Source organism: Natrix helvetica (genome assembly GCF_964273705.1).
Source record: "Natrix helvetica genome assembly, chromosome: 1".
Lineage (NCBI taxonomy): Eukaryota > Metazoa > Chordata > Lepidosauria > Squamata > Natricidae > Natrix > Natrix helvetica.
The window spans coordinates 283,752,357-283,772,401 of record NC_138548.1 but is presented as its reverse complement, the minus strand read 5'-3'; the positions used below and the strand labels follow the sequence as shown (position 1 = coordinate 283,772,401).

General features: G+C 37.7%; 1 protein-coding gene and 1 long non-coding RNA gene across 11 annotated transcripts; one reads left to right on the top strand and one right to left on the bottom strand.

Moving 5' to 3' along the window:
- Nucleotides 1-1,371: 1,371 nt before the first annotated feature.
- HNRNPH1 (heterogeneous nuclear ribonucleoprotein H1) lies at nucleotides 1,372-18,425 on the top strand. Of its 10 annotated transcripts, none has more exons than XM_081951841.1 (15): nucleotides 1,372-1,435; nucleotides 1,582-1,720; nucleotides 11,019-11,147; nucleotides 11,703-11,858; nucleotides 12,025-12,168; nucleotides 13,538-13,676; nucleotides 14,534-14,712; nucleotides 14,805-14,876; nucleotides 14,933-15,066; nucleotides 15,172-15,307; nucleotides 15,653-15,736; nucleotides 15,861-15,911; nucleotides 17,029-17,121; nucleotides 17,339-17,404; nucleotides 17,687-18,425. In XM_081951841.1, the coding sequence occupies exons 2-15, from the start codon at nucleotides 1,672-1,674 to the stop codon at nucleotides 17,803-17,805; spliced, it is 1,551 nt and encodes a 516-aa protein (XP_081807967.1). In that variant the 5' UTR covers nucleotides 1,372-1,435; nucleotides 1,582-1,671; the 3' UTR covers nucleotides 17,806-18,425. The 10 variants fall into 10 exon arrangements, with proteins under 10 accessions (XP_081807967.1, XP_081807968.1, XP_081807965.1 ...); XM_081951842.1 differs by having other exon boundaries at nucleotides 11,013-11,147; nucleotides 14,954-15,066; XM_081951839.1 differs by having other exon boundaries at nucleotides 11,013-11,147.
- LOC309391448 lies at nucleotides 2,799-9,827 on the bottom strand. The gene is made up of 3 exons (XR_014175284.1): nucleotides 9,508-9,827; nucleotides 5,103-5,205; nucleotides 2,799-4,502 (listed from the first exon to the last, which is right to left on the bottom strand). It is a non-coding gene; the product is annotated as an uncharacterized lncRNA (long non-coding RNA).
- Nucleotides 18,426-20,045: the final 1,620 nt, after the last annotated feature.

Here is a 20,045-nt window from a genome sequence, read left to right as displayed (position 1 = left end):
GAACTTATCAAATTTGCAGATGACACCAAGCTGGCAGGAATAGCCAACACTCCAGAAGATAGGCTTAAGATACAGAAGGATCTTGACAAACTTGAACATTGGGCACTATCTAACAAAATGAAATTCAATGGTGAAAAAAGTAAGGTTCTACATTTAGGCAAGAAAAACAAAATGCACAGGTACAGTATATATGATACCTTGCTCCGTAGTAGTAACTGTGAAAGGGATCTTGAGTCATAGTGGACAACCATTTAAATATGAGCCAGCAGTGTACAGCAGCTGCCAAAAAAGCCAACACAGTTCTAGGCTGCATAAACAGAGGGATAGAATCAAGATCATGTGAAGTGTTAATACCATTTTACAATGCCTTGGTAAGGCCACACTTGGAATACTACATTCAGTTTTGGTCACCACGATGTAGAAAAGATGTGGAGACTCTAGAAAGAGTGCAGAGAACAGCAACAAAGATGATTAGGGGACTGGAGACTAAAACATATGAAGAACGGTTGCAGGAACTGGATATGTTTAGCTTAAGAGAAAGAAGGACTAGGGGAGACATGATAGCAGTGTTCCAATATCTCAGGGGTTGCACAAAGAAGAGGGAGTCAAATTATTCTCCAAGGCACCTGAGGACAGAACAAGAAGCAATGGGTGGAAACTAATCAAGGAGAGAAGCAACTTAGAACTGAGGAGAAACTTCCTGACAGTTAGAACAATTAATCAGTGGAACAGCTTGCCTCAAGAAGTTGTGAATGCCCCAACACTGGAAGTCTTTAAGAAGATGTTGAATAGCCATTTGTCTGAAATGGTATAGGGTTTCCTGCCTAGGCAGGGGGTTGGACTAGAAGACCTCCAAGGTCCCTTCCTACTCTGCTATTGTATTGTACTATTGGAAAAATGCAAGAAAATTATAGCAATGGGGATCCAGACCTTTACTATAATGGACCCCATAAGCCTGAGTGAAGAAAGTCTTTACAAGCGAACCTGAAGAAGTAGACTAAAGGTGTGCACCAGAGAAGATAGGACAGCACTGACAATATTTTTCTGAATTTAGATTTCCCAGAAAAATATGAAAGGAGACAAAGCTCGTAGTTTCATTCTCGAGAGGTTTCCTTGCATGGCACCCTTTTGGAATTTCGTCAGAATTCCTTCCCTCTCCAGAGAGCTACCTAGAGTGGTTGTCTGTCGCGGCCTTGTGAAACCAAGCCATTCGCCCGCCTTTCAGGCTCCCCTTGTTGTTTTCCAGCGCCCAAATACAAAGACCCTGGGACTTTAAAGGGAAGAAAGAGGAGGTGAAAATGGTGCCTTTGTAACCAGGCGATTGGTTGGCTGCAGAGGACGGGCATGGGGAGGGGTTATTTAATCTGATGTCACAAGTCTACAAGTGGGGGAACGAGTTATTTATAGAGGCGGAGAGCAGCTGCGCGGACGCTCGGTGAGTGGCGGGGCGAAGGGCGATCGGGGGCGGCCTTCCGAGGAAGGTGGGGGGTAACTTCGCAAGTCGAAACCGAGCCTTTCCCAGCAAGCCGCTGTAGCGGCGCCGTTGATTTAATCGCTTATACCTTCCGGGTATTGTTTTAGCATCCCACTTGACTGATTTATTCGTCGCCCTTCGCATCCTCCTTGATCGTCTCCAGCCGCAAAGCAGAAAAGAGACAACGAGAGAAAGCGATGGATCCGTGTCACACCGAGGAGACTGGCCCAGAAATCCCCGGCCTTGGTGAGAGGGCGCCGCTGAGCTGCGGAGGGAGAGATCTGCGGCCTAGCGACGGTTGAGGCCGTTGCTGCGGGTTTTCGTGCGTTGGCGCAGATCGGGGAGGGGGAGGGGCCTCGCTTCAAACACTTCGGCCCGATGTAAGTCTCATTCCCCCCAAACACGCGGCCGGCGAAAGGGATTCCCTTCTCGCGTCGGTGAATCGTCCCGCGTGGTTTCTTAAAGAAAGCACTGGGAGGGGGGGGCTTCCCTCCCAATTATCCTGAGCGCCTATTCCTTCCCTTCCCCCGCCCTTTCTTTTGACCACGTCCTGTCTCCGCCATTGTCGTGGGTGTTTCCTCGAGGCGCCCCTCGCCTGGCCGGCTGCAGCGAGGAAGTGGCGGCTATAGGGTTCATTCAGCCTTCTGTTCCCTACCGGATTGTAGTAAAAAGAGGGAGGAGGTAAAGGATCCCTGGACGGAGGGAAAGATCTGCAATGGTTGTTAGGCTGGAAATCTCCGAAATGGAAGGCAATGGGACACGTGACCGACGGCAATAACAAAACCGAGCGAACGGATCTCGCTCTGGTATACCCTCGCCCCTCTGCGCAATATAAACGCCCTTTGGCCGAGCTCTGTTTTGAGCGGCCTTCTCACGTATCGTGTCGCCCAAAGAAACGAAAGCTTTGCTTTCCCCACGAACTTGCTCTGTTCGTAATTAGGCCCTGTAATGGTAGTAATGGCTTAGACGGAATCATGGGACCTCCCTCGTAAGCAATGCTCTGCTGGACCGGACTCTTGACCCTTCTAGCCCAGTGGACAGTTCTCACTTGACCAGCCAGCTGCAAAAGGAAGCCCACTAGTCTCTCAGCAGATGGCCTTGAGAGCAACCACATTGCCATTAAAGCTAATAGTTTGTTGTAGAAAATGAGGTTCTTGTGTAAGAAACGTACAAATTAATGTCAAGAAGGGGTCCTTTATTTTAAAGCTCTTAATAGAGCAGGGATGGGGAATTATGGGCGTTTTCTGACTTGTGCACTTAAACCCAGAATTCCTGAACCAGCCATGGAGTTGAAGTCCACAAGTCAAAAGGGCCATAGTTCTTCACCTCTGAAATAGATCTTGATTCTGTTTGTTACATTCATCAACATTTATCAAATTCCAAATGAGAATTACAATACTACAACCGCTAATTTTAGTCTTACTAGTTTAAGTCTGTATTACGAAGTGCAGTTTTAGGGTAATTTAAGTTTTCTTAATGCATATTGGGAAAGTTTTCATTGTTTTAAGGATTAAGAATGCTATAGTCGAGGCTAAATGCTATTATCCTTCAGCTACCTGAAGAAGAGCTGTGCTCTTACAATTTAATTAGTGCAGTGAGCTGTGTTAATCCGTTGTAAGAATTTCTGACAAGTTAGGATTTTAACTTTGGTTCTTTATATAAACCACAGCAGCCTGGTTTGGGCTAACATTAAGCCTTAATGGACAAGTACATATGTTGTAAATCAACAATAAACCACAACTGTTACTGATGAACAAATCTGTGAATTTAGATTAAATATGCTTTAATGGTATACTGGATAAGTACAGTTTTTCCTTATGAGAAATTGTCTTCCTCAACTTGTTCATTAATAGACAAACTGAATATAGAATTAATATGGCTGACAGCATACTTGTGACATTAGTTTCAAAACAAATTTGTCAGATTGGCCCTAATGAAAAAGGTAAAGATATTGTACTTAACAAATCTTTATTGAAATTAAAGTACATATAAAATAGTACTAATTGGATTTGTTCGCTGAAAATATTGTGCATGGTGAAATCTATTATCAGTGTAGTTGTGCTTATTAGATAAATAATAGTTTTCTTAGTTTTTCTCTTGAACAATATCTTCATTTGCTAAGCAGTCAAAAGCCTTGATCTGTGAAAGCAAAGGTACTCAAGCCAAGATATTTGAAGCTTATTAATGGGAATATTGTGGGTAGAATTGTGTTTGTGTATTCGGTAGCCAGTTGAAAATTGGTTTGACTATTTGTCAGATAAGGAAATCTATTCAAAAGAGTGTTCTGCGCCTTCATTAGTTGGTTAACTGGTCTCATATTTTAATAAGTGTGCTTTTGTTTTGTTTTTGTACTACACCCACAAGAGAAGTAGAAACTATTGTTCTTGCATTTTCAGCAATATACTTTAATATTGTGTTGTGTTTGTAATAAAAACTTAATTTTGTTAATATATCTCTATATAAAAGATAACTGTTATAGAAAACAAGATGCTTTCCTACACTTTGAACCTATATGTATTAGCCAACATTGCAAATTGCATCAAATTCCTAAGAACTGCGCTCTAAAGCGTCTGCTTACTGTTGATCATAGAGACACATTTATAAATAAGTCTCTATTTAAATTGAGATGGTGGGCAAGGTACTCATATGAAAATTTGCAATATAATTAAAATATAGTGCAGATTATGAACAGAAGAATTTGCTAATAATGATATAAAAATGAAAAGGATGGACTGCCTTGAGATATATGAAGTTTTTTTGGCTACAAAATATAGTGATTTATTATGGTTATGTATCATTCTGCTCCAAAATGTGATTTTTTTTAACATGGCATAATAAACAAATAGGTATACACTTCAAAGTTATGAATTAACCCCCTAATAATGAGTTTAAAAATGATAATGTAAATTAAGGAGAAATAATACTTACTTATTCTAATTGGTATTCTTGTTTTATTGTATCATTTCTGAAATTTTTATTCACATCTAAGACCAAAATGGATATGCCTTTCAGATTGTCAGAATCCATTCTGCAAAAGAAAATTAGATTGTATTTCACCTGGAGTTTAATTAATTGTTTTCAATTAATAACTGGGATTGCACTCTCAGATGAGTATTTTAGTATATTTTTCATGTCTTGAGTGTAGTAGTGCTTTCCTTATTTTCATGATATTGGAACTTTTTCAAAAATCCTTTAACTAAAACATATTTCTACATATTACCCTCATTCTTGGAATATTCATGGAATTCATACTTTTCAGAAATTTACATTCAAAAAATTAGAAAATATTTATTGTGTCCGTATTTTACTTTCTCTTAAAACTGTTATAGCCTTGAAGAGTTTTGCATATATTGAACTCTGAAGCTTGATTAAAATTCAAGCAGACATTGCTAAGATCTGCTGTTAAAACCACTGAATGCATCTGTTCCTGAATCTTTAAAGAGTCATCAGAGTGTAAGCATTTATGGAACTGTAATATATCATTTATATTCCTTACAAAGTGGAATTAAGGAGCGCTAACCTTGAATATGTAATATTCAAATACATGATTACATTCTTCCCTGAAGGATTTTTTAATTTATTTTTTTCTCTAGCATTAAAAGGGTCTTAAGTAGCAAAAGATGCATACCTCATTGTCCTTTCATAAAGCCAAATTTCATGTGAAGGTTTTCCAGATATTCCAGTTGAATTCCTTTTCTTCTCCCTTTATGATATAGTGACTTCATGCATTTCTATATTTTAAAAACAGAGAATAGAAAATATACTAAACGTTTCGCAAATGCTTTCAAGTGCATTGAATTCTAATTATTCCCTACATTATACATCTTTATACTTACGTAGAGCTTAATATAAAGCATATATGTCTATTGAGATTTTCAGTCATGGTCGTCCCAAAGGTGCTTTTTCAAGAGGCAATTGGACTTTGTGGTTTTTCTTTGAAGAGATTTCGCTTCTCATCCAAAAAGCTTCTTCAGTTCAGATTGGATGGTGGAGAATGGAAAGATTTATATTCCTTGCAGGCATCTGGTTACTTGGATTCTTTTAGAGAGTCCACTTGGAGTATGATCTGTATCCTCAGGGTTACCTGAGTAGTGCAAATTGGTGTGGAGCCTTCTTGGAACTGTTGAAAAGACTGCAGTTGTGGAGTTGTGCTTTCTGCAGGAGGTTTTCTGCCCTGTGTCCCTTCACTGTTGAACACAGGGGCAGGCTGTTGGGGATGAGTCTGTGTTGTCTGCATCTCAAACTGAAGCACAAATGATTTCTGCAGGCCACAGAAACACAGTCATTTCAAGAGGTTCTACAGCCATTTGCACTAGTAATCAGTGATCCTGAGGAAATGGACAAAACTCCAAGTCCATGACTCTAAAAGAATGCAAATGTCCAGCTGTCTGCAAGGAATATAAATCCTTCTATTTCCCACCTTCTAAGAACTGAAAAAGCTTATTGGATGAGAAGTGAACTGTCTTCAAAGAAAAACCAGAAAGTCCAGTTGTCTTAAAAAAGAACTTTGGGATAAAGTATGTGCATTTGAAAATAGGACCTAATTGAATTGTGGATGAATTTGTTTAAGAACAGATTTAGGATAGCAGTCTTACAGTAATATTTAATTAATTAGATATATCAGTGAATAGATTGCAAATATCTTGACATTTAACGTTTCTACTACAGATAATATAACTCTCAAACTCTAAGCTAAATATTGAATTTTCCATTTTAATAGCAACATTTTACTTTCAATGTTTAAATCAACATCAGAATCCCTTAACTGAGTCTCCATTGTTGTTTCCTGGCAACAGTGAGTATGTACAGTATATGGAATCTTGACATCAGAACCATCAGAAGACTTGAGTCTAGGGTTTAGACTTGTCAGGACTCCTAATTGCTGTAAGCAATAATCGGTTTTTGTGCCTATATACCTGAATTAAGAAAAAGTGTTGCTGTAGTAAGATAATGATTTGGAATGCTATGTCAAGGTCAAAGTACAATCTCAAATCTATAAAGGTTATCACCAAATTATAATTTCATGAGCTAGAAAGGGGAAACAATACTTGACTAGGAAGTACATATTTAAAATTACATTTGTATCCTACCCCCACTCCAAACAACTTTTTAAAATTAGAAGATGCTTATGATATATGTATAACACAGGTAGATATAGTATGTGGTGAAATCAAAACTTGCTATGCATACCGGTATATTCAATGATTTTGTTTTGTGGTTAATCCATCTTGGGAAGTGACTACATCTAGATTGAGAGAATATATGATCCTAACTTTGTGCCTCAATGGGATCTCCGCCAGTGTATATATATCCTGGTTTGTATATACTTTTGAAAGATCTAACTTCAAGAGCTTACAAGAGGAAGTCTGAGAGTTTCAAGTTTGCTTAAATCTTTCAGTTGTCATCAGATTGTAGTCTATATTATCTACATATGGCTGTAATCTCAATTTGATATCAGTAACATATTTAAAATCATAACCAGTTTTGGCAGAAGGAAACATATTTCATAGTTGTTTGGAGATAGATAATTCCATCTAGTTCTTTAAGACTCAAAACTGTTAAAATAGCCAGGCAAGCCAATCCTGATGAATTGCACTATTTCAGTGATGTCTCCTAATTAAAGAGTTGAGAGCAAACACATACCTAAAATAAAATAGATGCAAGCATATATTGTAATATTAAAGTATACTTTTTAGATTTCTCCGTGTCAAGTCAAGTAAATGGTTGTATTACTGCAGTGAGGGCGAACCTATGGCACGCGTGCCACAGGTGGCACGCGTAGCCATTTGTCAGGACACGCGAGGCGCTGCCCTGTCAGCTGGCTAGCGCACATGTACGCGCTGGCCAACTCAGTTCACCCTTTTTAAAAGCCATTTTTCGCCCTCCCCAGCTCAAGAGGCTTTATAAGAGCCCCCCCGCCCCCCGGAGGCTTCATGAACTTCCGTAAAGCCTCCGGAGCGTAAAAAACCGGCCCTAAGGGCAAACCGGAAGTTCGAGAACGGACTTCTGGTTTGCTCAGAGGGTCGTTTTGAGCACTCTGAAGGCTTCAGGAACCGTCTGGAGGCTTCCCTAACACCTTCTGAGCGCTCAAAACGACCATCCGAGCAAACCGGAAGTCACTTCTGGTTTGCTCAGAGGGTCGTTTTAAGCGTTCCGAAGGCTTCAGGGAAGCCTCTGACGGTCCCTGAAGCCTTTGGAGCGCTCAAAACGACCCTCCGAGCAAACAAGAAGACACTTCCGGTTTGCTCGGAGGGTTGTTTTGACTGCTCCGAAGGCTTCAGGGAAGCCTCCTGAAGGTCCCTGAAGCCTCCGGAGGGCATTTGGGGGGCAGGGAGGCTGTTTTCGCCCTCCCAGGCTCCTATAAAGCCCCTGGAACCTGGGGAGGGCAAAAAAAGCATGTAAAAATGGGGGGGGGAGCATCTGTAGTGCACGCATGTGCACTGGAGGGGCGCGCATTGCATTATGGGTGCGGCACGCTCGCGCACGACCCCCCTGCGCTCCCCCCACTTATGGCACGCGAGCCAAAAAAGGTTAGCCATCGCTGGTCTAGTGGTTAAGGCACCAAGCTAGAAAGCAGCAAGCCGTGAGCTCAAATCAAGCCTTAGCTGTGAAAGCCACCTGGGTGACTGGGTCAGTCTCCTTCTTAGCCCAACCACCCCACAGGATGGTTATTGTGGGGAAAATAGGAGGAGGAATATGTGTTTGATATGTTTGCTGCTTTGAGTTATTTATAAAAATAATAAAGGTGAGAAATAAATGCTGAAGATCATGTTTGCTGAACCAATCCTTCCAGATGGATTGGACTTCATGCTAGTATTAAGCAAAATTATTTCTGAAGTAGAGAGTCAGTTTGGTATAGTGGTTAAGGCACCAGACTAGAAACAGGGAGACCATGGCACAGAGCCAACTGCGTGACCTTGGCCAGTTATTGCCCCTCGCATGTAAGAAAGTGCCAATAGAAAAATCACTTTTGAAAAGCCTTACCAAGAAAACTGCAGGGACTTGCAAACATAGATATAGCAAATTAAAACCAGTTTCTGCTAAGTTATATGAAACAAAATATGTACAATGTTAAGATGCTACATAAAATTACTTAAATAATTATATCTATAGACTTGGGCAATTCATATGTGTCAATGCCTAAGCCTGAAATAATTCATGTTGGTTTGAATTTTAGGAACTGATCTTTAGTCCCATTCTCTCATTTCAGTCAAAACTTTGATACTCAATTTCAGGTGTTTGAATGTTCACCACTTAGCAACTGGTTCAGGAATTATTTCCAATTCATCATAATGTTTTAATAAATGGACAACTGTAATCCCAAATGTGCTTTTTCTTCTTGGATGAGAAGCAAAATGTCTTCAAGGAAAGATAGTCCAGTTGCCTTTTGTAAAGTACATTTGGGATAACCATGACCTGGACGATTGATAATCTCCATAGACATTTAACTATGGACAACCAGCTGTGTAAAAGGTGTCATTTATATTTAGCTATACAGCAAATATAATATAGAAGGTAATAGGATTTTGTGCTACATCACCGTCTTCCAAATATCTGAGTCTTGAAAATTACTAAGATTGAACTTAACGTTGGCAATGAGAATTGGCAGTTTCCAAGAGGTTAATATTGTAATTGCAATGCAGCTTGTGTGGAAGTTGGGGTGGAAGACATGACAGGAATTCAAGATTTTTCTGATCCAAATTATTTTAATAATGCCTATCCTTGCACTTAGTGATGTCGGTGTTAAAAATATGGGCAATTTACAGTATAAAAACCTTTTGGAAATGCACTTAAACTTTTCTTTGATTTTTTTTTACTAAGTAAATTTGTGACCTGTTAATTTTTAAAAGTCCACCCAAACCGAACGGTTTATTTTGGTCGTGGTTAGGTGGGAAAGGATTGTGATGCTCAATCTTAACAATTAGTCCGGCTCTCAAGAAGAAATATTTCTTGGATCCATGTTGCAGGACTAGCTAATAGATATGTTGTTTTTTAGACTAATTACCGCTAATATAAGGCGTGAAGCTACTTACCTATATTTCATGCAATTGAGGCTTTCTTCCAAGCGTTTTTAAAAGCTGTAGTTCAGCTCGAAGTGTGAGTTAAGACTCAGGCAGTGTCGTTTGGCGGGACGATACATGATTAAGGCCTTTGTCCACTGAGCGGAACCGCAATGAGTTTCTCTCGCGCCTTCTTCACCCCTTCAAGAATGCCGTTTATACTGGGCCAATCTGTAACGGCGCAGCCAATCCCTCTTGTTTTGGCTACAGAGAACTTTTTCGCCTTTGGTTCCCGCTTCCCGCTTCCTAGTGTCTCACCCGTCACCGGATCTTAGATGCGGATTGGAATAAACTTCAAGTCGCCGCCCATTTCTCGAAGTGTCGTTTTATAGAGCCGCCATTTCCCCCCTGTTTCTATGTATTTTCGCAATTTTTCTCTGAAGGATCAAAAGTCTACTTAAGTCTTCTATATACGCCGTATATAGGCGTATAAGGCTACGTTTTGAGCGCAGTGTTAGAGGTACTTGAAAGTCTAAAATTTGTTACGCGTGCTTTGTTATCGATTTTTTTTAGTTGTGTGTGAACGTAATTGCGAAGTCTCGCGATTGACTCCTTTTCTGAGAAATTAGCAATTGGCTCAAATGTGTTAAAACTTGCTTTTAAGCTAAGGTTAAAAGAAAAAGCTAAGCGCAGCTTTGATGAAAGGCTCTGGATGCGTTTAATTGAGCAGCGGAGAGTACAAAATTTGAGTTTCGGTGACGGGATAAAAACGTGGCGGGCTTTGTCCTCAGAGCTATGCGAATAGTTTTTCCCCTGCCCGGCAGGCTCCCCGTAGTGGGAACAAGGATGATTGCAGGAACGAGTATATATTTCAAATAAGATGAAGACGACTCTAATTCTGGTTAAGTTTTATTTGGAATTATATTCGGTAGGGCCTTCTTTCTGAAGTAAAATCGACTTCGGATTTGTGCTTGTAGAGGGTGGGGTGGCGCTTAAAGAAGGAGGTGGGGGAAGGGAAGAAACAATCTTCAGGACGCATGCGCACTAGGGGAGGTAATGTACGCGCGTGCGTTTTGGGCTCCATTTTCAGCCACGCCGCGGCCGACTTAGAAGAAGGTGAGCTTACTTTTAGTTTAGTAATTTGTTGGTTGCAGACTAGTTCGAAGGACTTCCGAATTTGGGATCCATCTCTTCAGCCGGTTGTTCTCTTCAGGTTACTAGCAGCAGTCGAAGCGCGTTTTTTGAGGGGAAAGCGGCACTAGGGCCTGGCCGAGCGGAAACGCATTACTCGTTCGCCGCCATTTCCTAAGAACGCAGCGCGTACCGCTACAGCCACCCGGCTTTCTGTGTTTGGAGAGGTGAAGTGACTATTCAAACCGTCTCCAGTGTCCTGGACGAGGATATCGGTCGCCATGTGTACGTGGGGTAGGCATTGGAAAAGCGGAGATGGGCAAACGCGAAGTCTGGGGGGCGTTATATGGGCCGGGTTGCGAAATTTCTACCCCACTCAGTGTGGCGACGTTTTTGTCTGCCCCTAGCAACAGAAGGCGAAACTGAGACCACCCTCACATCTGGCATGATGTTGAACACGGAAGGCGGTGAGGGTTATGTCGTAAAAGTGCGGGGATTGCCCTGGTCCTGCTCTGCAGATGAAGTGCAAAGATTTTTCTCTGGTAAGTTTTCTGCCTCTCGTTCTGGCTAAAGCAAAGAATAAAGCTTTCCTTTATCTGGAGCAGTTTGGTATTTCCGGGGGCGAGTTTTGTGGGGAGTTTTCCTTTTCAGATTCGGTAAAATGTGAAATACTCCTTTTTCGTTGTATAATATTGCATTCTGTTGGATGGTGACATTTTAGGGAAGTAAGAGAATTGTGGTGGTTCTGAATATACCTCCCGTGGTGAGAAAGAAATTCCTGTTCTGACAATATAGTCTTATTGATAGCAATGTACTTTATGATTAATGGGGTTGTGCCCATTATCTTGTTAATTAGAATATCCTTTCCTCACCAGCTTAAATTGTTAAATAATTTCTGTTCTGTATGTAGCCTGTAAATTTATATTGTAATTGGTATCTTTACCACTTCTTATTTCAGAATTGTTTGACAATAATCGTTTTTTGCTTAATTTTGTTTCCAGTTTTATGGTTTGGATAATAGTTTTAAGCACTGTTATATACATTTGACTTTTGCTAGAAGTCTCCTTGTGTGTTTAACTTACTCCACTTTTTCTTAGAATGCAAAATATTAAATGGATCTTCAGGGGTCCGTTTTATCTACACAAGAGAAGGAAGACCAAGTGGAGAAGCATTTGTTGAATTAGAAACAGAAGAAGATGTGAAATTGGCTTTGAAAAAAGACAGAGAAACAATGGGACACAGATATGTTGAAGGTTTGGATTAAATTGACATAGTAACTGATCAGTTATTTTGGGTGGAATTTAGATGCATGAGTATTTTTTGTGTATATAAATGTGATCCTGTTCTCCAAATGTTTGTCGTGCATTAGCCTTTTTATGCCAGTTTCCAGAATTCATTAATTCTCAGTGCCTCTTGCAGTCTTCAAGTCAAACAACGTTGAAATGGATTGGGTTCTGAAGCATACTGGTCCTAACAGCCCTGATACTGCTAATGATGGTTTTGTACGTCTTAGAGGACTTCCATTTGGTTGTAGCAAGGAAGAAATTGTTCAGTTTTTCTCAGGTATGTGGGGTATAAGCTGTAAGTATGGGTAAAGATTAGAATTTAGTGGCTCTGAATGCTAAGTATTAATTTAGTCATAAAGTAAACCATGACCATGCTTATTAAACTTTTAATATTGAATTCCTTCCTTTTAAGTGTTCAAAAAGACAAAAACTTGAACTATAATTTGAAATATTTACTGAAGCTTAGTTCTTGTTTGATGTTGATAGATTGGAGGGAAAATTATTTTAATTGTTCCACTCCACTAAGACAAGTATTCTAAATGCTCATTAAAATTGATCTGAGTCTCTAGTTAATTAAACAATTGATTTTGAAATTGGCTGAAAGTGGAAAACATTTTAGTGCCCAACTTTGGATATTGTTAATATATCAATAAAAATATCAAGGAATATAAAATATTCTTCAAAAGTTTTAATCAGGTGAAGTGTTTACAATGTGGGAGGAGGGGTGATGGGTGGGGAAGTGAAAATAAGATAATACATAGTGTAAACAATTGTATTAAATTTTTGATTAGATATGATAATCTCTGCTATGTGCTAAAGATATATTTGCAGAGCTGAATATTTTGAAATATTTTCTTTTTGAAATCGACTTTGTTTACATTTATCTACTCTAAAATAAATAGAACATTTTCTGTCATTAAACATCAATACATAAAATTATTTTTCTATGTTTATAAAAAGGACTGGTTTCATGTTTTGCAATGTCTTTATAGTTGTATAAAATTGACTTAAAAGTTCATGCATTTATATAGCAAAAATTTAAGAGTAAAACAAATAAAAATTACCTTTACATTTAAATGTTCTGAATGCACGCAGTAGACCAAAGAATCTTAAATGTATTTCTGAAATATGAGATCAACTTGTATTAACTTCAAATTTTATTGAAAAATGTCTATTCTAAAGGTCTTGCTACAAAGCTTAAAAAATGTTTACATTTTTAGTTACTTGAAATAATATGATACAAATCATTGTTGTTTTAGAACTGTGAAATATTTTACGTAGCTATCTTTGAATTATGTATTCTGATTTGTAGAATTATTCTTGCTGTTCTTTAATTTTAATTGAAAAAATTAATTTGTTTATATAAAAATGGATTATTGCTTTTCTTAGCATATCCTGCATTAATTTGAGAGAGGATTGTTATTAAAGCCGCAGAAATGTGGCTGTATACAAGCAGGATAGGTTAAGAATGTTATCTCTGCTGCATTTATATTGACATGTTTCTGTTATAGAGTTAATACTACGGTATACTGATTCTAAATATAAAGTATAACTTCTGGTATATTTTTAAAGCTATAAGAAAATCTTGATTGGGCTCGTGATGTTAATATTACCCCCTACTGGGGTTATTTGTCCTTGGGTTGAAGGGTTGGAAATCGTGCCAAATGGGATAACATTGCCGGTGGACTTCCAGGGGAGGAGTACGGGGGAGGCCTTCGTGCAGTTTGCTTCACAGGAAATAGCTGAAAAGGCTCTAAAGAAACACAAGGAAAGAATAGGGCACAGGTGGGGATGGATGGTTGGTTGGATATGTCGCTCTTCTTATGGTAAACTGTTGTTAAATCCATATTCTCTCTTCTTAAGTGCTCACTTTACAATATATACTTTCATATTCTAACACCTCCTTTGTTTTCATAAATATTACTTTCTTTTAATTCATGTGCAGACTGGCTGATGTGCTTGTTTTGCTCTTCCCTATTTCACATTATCTTATTAATTCTGATTTAGTTTAAAGTTATTTACAGAAGTTGAGAGATTATGGCTTTACATTTCTTTAATAGCACCAATTATGCCTCTAGTTCTAAATACACATAGCCTTTTATTACCATAAGAAAATGTGATTACTAAACTTGTTCTATACAATGATGTAACATTTTCTTGTGTAATTTTCACATAAAAGAATTAACTTTCAAAAATGTCACAAAGGGTTATTCTAAATTTTGTGACTAATTAATCAAAGCATGCATCTTTTGCCTATGCTAATTTGCTATGCAAACGCATAGGTCTTGTGAGCACATAAAGCTTATTGTAATGTATTGATGGGTTAAAGTTCTGGCGGAGGCTAGCTTTTTAACCCTACTCTTAATTGCCATATGAGCAAAACATGGGTCCTGTTGAGTGGACATGTTTCCCTCCAGAGCATATTTTTACTGTTTGCTGTCACTAACCCTTAAGGTTGGGATAGCTTAATTAGCACATACTTCAAACAATTTTTAAAAAATTAGCCTTGGATAATTCTTACTAAAAACTGGCCTATAATTGTCAGTTCCAAGGCTGCAAGGTTTTTAATGCACTATCTCTTGTGATTTAGTGTGTGTGTGTTTAGAAAAAAACCTGAACTATTTTTATGTATGTAAACCTAGGTACATTGAAATCTTCAAGAGTAGCAGAGCAGAAGTGCGCACTCATTATGACCCTCCTCGCAAATTAATGGCCATGCAGCGACCTGGTCCTTATGACCGGCCAGGTGTGGGAAGAGGCTATAACAGCCTTGGTAGAGGCAGTGGTTTTGAAAGAATGAGACGTGGTGCTTACGGTGGAGGTAAGGAACCACAACTTTTTTTACTCTACAAATTGCCTACAATGAGTGCAGTGCTTGGTTCATTTCAATAAATGTTGAATTATGGTTTGTAGGCTATGGTGGCTATGATGACTACAACGGATATAATGATGGCTATGGCTTTGGATCTGATAGGTTTGGAAGAGGTAAGTATTCTTTATACGGGTAGTGAAGAAACGTAGTATACATACAAAAGATTTAGAGTTGACTCTCCTTTCTGCAGGAATGTCAGATCATAGATATGGTGATGGATCCTCTACTTTCCAAAGTACAACTGGTCATTGTGTACATATGAGAGGATTACCTTACAGAGCTACTGAGAATGATATTTATAATGTAAGTATATTTTTTGATTGATTTGTTCCATTTATTGAACCACAATAAACTGATTATAAGTATTTTTCATGGACTGACAGCTTCTGTATGATGTTTGTTATTTAGTTCTTTTCGCCTCTTAATCCGGTAAGAGTACACATTGAAATTGGACCTGATGGCAGAGTCACTGGAGAGGCGGATGTTGAGTTTGCTACTCATGAAGATGCTGTTGCTGCAATGTCGAAAGACAAAGCAAATATGCGTAAGTTGCATGCTTGATCTACAGCAGCCTGTCAAAATGGCGGCACGCCGTCTGGATATAGCCTATGCAGGCCATGATTGGGCCACACCCACCCTGACTCTGCAAATGCAAAAAACATCCTGATACATTGCGATGTCACATGATACGGCTTGCGATGCGATCGGGTTTGACACCCCTGATCTACAGCATTACACTATTTCTATGAGTATTAGATAGCAGAATAAATTATTGTATTACTTAATATTGAACAATATATTTGCAATGAAATACCTAAAGTTACTTAGGTCTCACTGAAAATTTGATGGTCTTGTGTGAGCTCAGTGCATTGTCTTTGTATTTCTACAGAACACCGATATGTAGAACTCTTTTTGAATTCTACAGCTGGAGGAAGTGGTGGTGCATATGGAAGTCAAATGATGGGAGCAATGGGTAGGTGTAAACAATTTAGTTTTACATTAGTGCTGCTGCTATTCAACAAAACTGGCTGATTTTATGTAGTTCCTGTTTTTTCTAAATTACCTGAAACTGAAATTCAACTTTGTTTTAATTACAGTCAAGGAAACAGAAGGGGTGGTTCAAGATTGGAACACTAACACATTGGCAGGTATATAACTTTTAGATACACATTCCAACAAGTAAATATTGCATATGGAGCAAAGACTGGTTCTAGATTGGGGGAGTGGTAATAGTAATGGGGAATGTTGGTATTTATCAAATTCATATTGCCACTCATCACAAGAGAAGTAATGTTGCTACTTCCTTTTTGAATTAAGAATTTGGGATAAAGGGTGGAAGTGGCAGCTATTACTTACAGCAGATTTTCATTTTAGTAATGTGCTATTAAATTCCTAGATCTATTTGATTTTCAGCATATACTTTTCAATACTGCATAGAACTAATTTCACATGCTGAGTTTGCTTATGGAAATTCTTAGTCATTTCATTTGATGTAAAGGGTATGTGTGCTGTTTTTATAGGACTTTGCAGAATGATTTTTTTGGACAAATTTTTAAAAAACAAGTTCATAAAGAACAATAAAATCACTTTCCGTACAAATTGACCAGTTGGCAATACTGAATTTAGAAGCCACATTTTCAACTGCAAAAACTGTTGCAGAGAAATGAAACAAGTGAGCTTTTAATTAGAATTATGATTAGCTAAGTTTTGTGTATTTGCTATTTTGATGTACATTACAGTATTAGTAGAAGTAGAGGAATTAGTGATGATATAAGTAGATACTTTTTATTTCCCTTGTTTCATGTGCCAAATATAGTACAATTTGTGTTTTAGCAATGTAAGCCCTAAAACATGTTAATATCTTATTTTCAGACACCAGGTAATATTTAGTTAATTCACTTGAGAAGAAGGTAATTTTCTAAAAACAATGTCCTATGCCATCAAAGAACAATAAAATCACTTTCCTTACAAATTGACCAACTAGCAATATTGAATTTAGAAACCACAAAAATAAATCATTTGAATGCTAGTCTAGAGAGGTCTTCCTTGACAGTTAAGGAAGAGAATCAAAGTTTATTTATTTATTTAATTGATTAACACAGCTTATATGGCTGCCCAACGCTCTCAGTGGCTCTGGGCAATTTACATAAAATTGGTACAAGAAGATAGATTTGTCTTTCACGTAGACCTCTGGGCAAATGAATGACATTTTTATAATAATATAAAATAATATACATATTAACATACATATTCTTAACTTTAAAGGAAGCCAATCCAGTTATGGTGGTCCAGCTAACCAGCAGTTAAGTGGGGGTTATGGAGGAGGCTACGGTGGTCAAAGCAGCATGAGTGGATATGGTAAGATGTTTTTATTAATATTTAGAAGGCTATTTAAAATTGTATTTGAATTATTTAGCCATTTATATGAGGGTCATCATGCTTCAGCAAACAAGTGCAGATATTTTGAGTTTGTCCGAGTATTTGGTTTTAGCTTTAGAACATCAAAATCTAGAGGAGGCAAGGTCAATGGAGAGCCACTGATTGAGCATAGATTTTTTTTTAAATCTGAAAATAGTTTGGCAAATGCCGAGTGATCAAGATTTGGATCCAATCCACATGAAACTAGTTCTGGCATCTCATGGTATGTAATGTGGTCATGTGTATTATTTTGTGCAGTAGAGGGAGGGCATGAAGCTATTCCAGGATTTGATTCTATTCTGTGCTTTGCAAAAATCTGGGAAACTGATTTGCAGTTGGCTTTATAGACATCTTAAAACATACAATGACATAGAAGGAAGTTTGCCTTTTTAATAGTACAGGATTATGCAAGGCGATATAAGAGGGGAAACTTGGGAGGAACATGTTGCCTTGGAAATAGCACTGCACGTTTGTACTAAATTGTATAATATGTTATCTGCTCTAGGTAACCAGAGTGCAATGAACAGCAGCTACTACAGCAGTGGTAATCGTGCATCCATGGGGGTGAATGGCATGGCTGGAATGTCTAACATGTCCAACATGAGTGGTGGCTGGGGAATGTAACTTGTCACCTGATTTTTTTTGTCAATTTTTTTAAGAAAACAAAAAACTAAGTTTAACAGTTTTGCAATACAAGCTTGTGATTATGCTTTACTTGTAAGTGAAATCAGGATCATTTTAAAACATTCAGATTCAGTATTTTTGAATATGCTGAAACATTCATCTAGGGTGTAAGTCCAGTAAAGAAGTTCCTGTTAAACAACTCTCAGCTTTTTCCAGTTTTTGTTGTAGGAATGTATTTGAGCAGTAAATGTATTTAGGTTAAAGCTGTTTCAATTATGTTAAATGTTGCTCTTATGCCACATAACACCAAACACTGTTTTCAGTGCATGTTCAGGAACATGCTTTTTGTACAAACAAGTTATAGGAGCTGTGTTGGAAATTCAAGTGAACCTTTGGCATGTTAGTTCTAGTTTTTTCTTTTAATATCTTGTAAGGCACATTTACTCTTTTTAAGTTAATAGGGAAATGTGAGGTGCAATACAGCTTACCTTTAGGATTTTGGTCTTAGTGTTCAGATGGCATCTGAGACCTTGGTTTAATCTTTCATTGTGTTGTGATTTATTTTTAGGTGTATTGCGCTAAGTGAAACTTGTTCAAATAAAACTTCCTTTTAAAAACTGGGAACATCTCTTGATTTAAATGAGCATTATATTTCCTGGCAACAATTCTTACATACACATTTTGCTTCAACAGTTTTAATCTGCTAAATCAGCATAACAATGCTGAGATCAAATCATGAAGAAATTATCATAGCTACGTTAGTCATAAATGGCAGTTAAAATGAAACTGCATAGAAAAGTAAATATTACTAAAACAATAATTGCATACTGATTATCAATAGGAAATATACTGTGTGTATGAAATAGTTTTGAACAGCTTAAGGAAAGCAGATAGTGATTATAATTTGTAAAATATTTTTGCCCACATAGGATTTTTTTAGATTGACATTTAAGAGTACCAAAATACATGAATACTGTGCTATTTTAAAGTAAGAGATGTATAAAACATTGGTGCATAGATCATTCCACTTGATGCAAACTATTAAAAAAAATAGTCCACAAAGGACATGGAACTTTCAACATTATTTTGAAATATAAATATTTCATAAGGTATCCCCACAGGTTGTGAAAGACATGTACGGGTACTCATTTAACATTTGCTCATTCAACTGTTCAGTTCTGGTGGTGCTGAATGATGAGCATTTAAGACAGGTCCTTATACTTATGGCCATTGTATAGGTACAGTCATGTGATCACTATTGTGATCTTCATTCATTGCTACTTCTGACAAAGCAAAGTCAATGTGGATCAAATGACCTTGGGAAGCTGGGACTTTGGGATTAGCCTAACAATGGCATCTCGGGCTCCTAGAACATAAATTGACATGGTTATGTGATAACGTACCTTACAATTGCATCATTTCATGTCAAGAGTTATGGTCAGTAAGCAAGGACTATCAGTACAGTGTATCAAATTGGCTATTTGTTAAAACAATGATAAATCTGAATGGGATTTTTCTAGTTTTATTAATTTCTCTTCAGCAATATACAAATGGTAGTTGTAATACTCAATTGTTTACAAAAGAGTTGTGGGTGGGTGCATTGAGAACCTTTGTCAAGTAACATGCAGGATTGAGCTAAGGAATACTATTATTTGGGCATTGGGTTTTAACACATGCTAGAGTTTAGACTTACTCATTGCATCTGAAACGTGTATTTAACAGAGGTCGTCTAAATCAGATTTGTTTGACTGCTAAACGAAATACCAAATCCTGAACTGGGTGTGCCTGAAAAAGCCTTGTAATTGTTTGAAGGCCATTAGTCACTGATACTTTATCTGATACAATATGTTACATGTATACATACAATATGTTACATGTATCCTGTATCTGAGGAAGGAATTCCAGTTTGCCTTAGTAATGAAATTTATTTTACCTTTCCTGTTCACGTTCTGGTTCTTTCTATACCATCACTTTTTCATTCTGTTTCTTGTCCAACCTTTCCTCTTAACCATGTTATTGCTTCAACCATTTTAAATTTATTTTTTTGCTTTACTGAATTTCAAACATGCATATATTTTTTTATTCTTATTGTTTTATTTCAATTTCAAGCTATAGCAAAATGGCATTTTCTGTTAGTTTTAATTTTTCCAACATGATTCAGGTTGACATAGCCACTTAGCTGATGGCTTCATTGTGATTATTTATTAATCTTTAATTATTCCAACTTAAATGAATAGTTT

What these genes read in the sequence shown, in the direction of transcription:
- HNRNPH1 (XM_081951839.1), top strand. Translation starts at nt 1,672, where the DNA reads ATGGATCCGTGTCACACCGAGGAGACTGGCCCAGAAATCCCCGGCCTT. An exon ending in CCCAGAAATCCCCGGCCTTG is followed by an intron (nt 1,721 to 11,012) that starts GTGAGAGGGCGC and finishes GTCTGCCCCTAG; the next exon opens with CAACAGAAGGCGAAACTGAG. An exon ending in ACGTGGTGCTTACGGTGGAG is followed by an intron (nt 14,713 to 14,804) that starts GTAAGGAACCAC and finishes TATGGTTTGTAG; the next exon opens with GCTATGGTGGCTATGATGAC.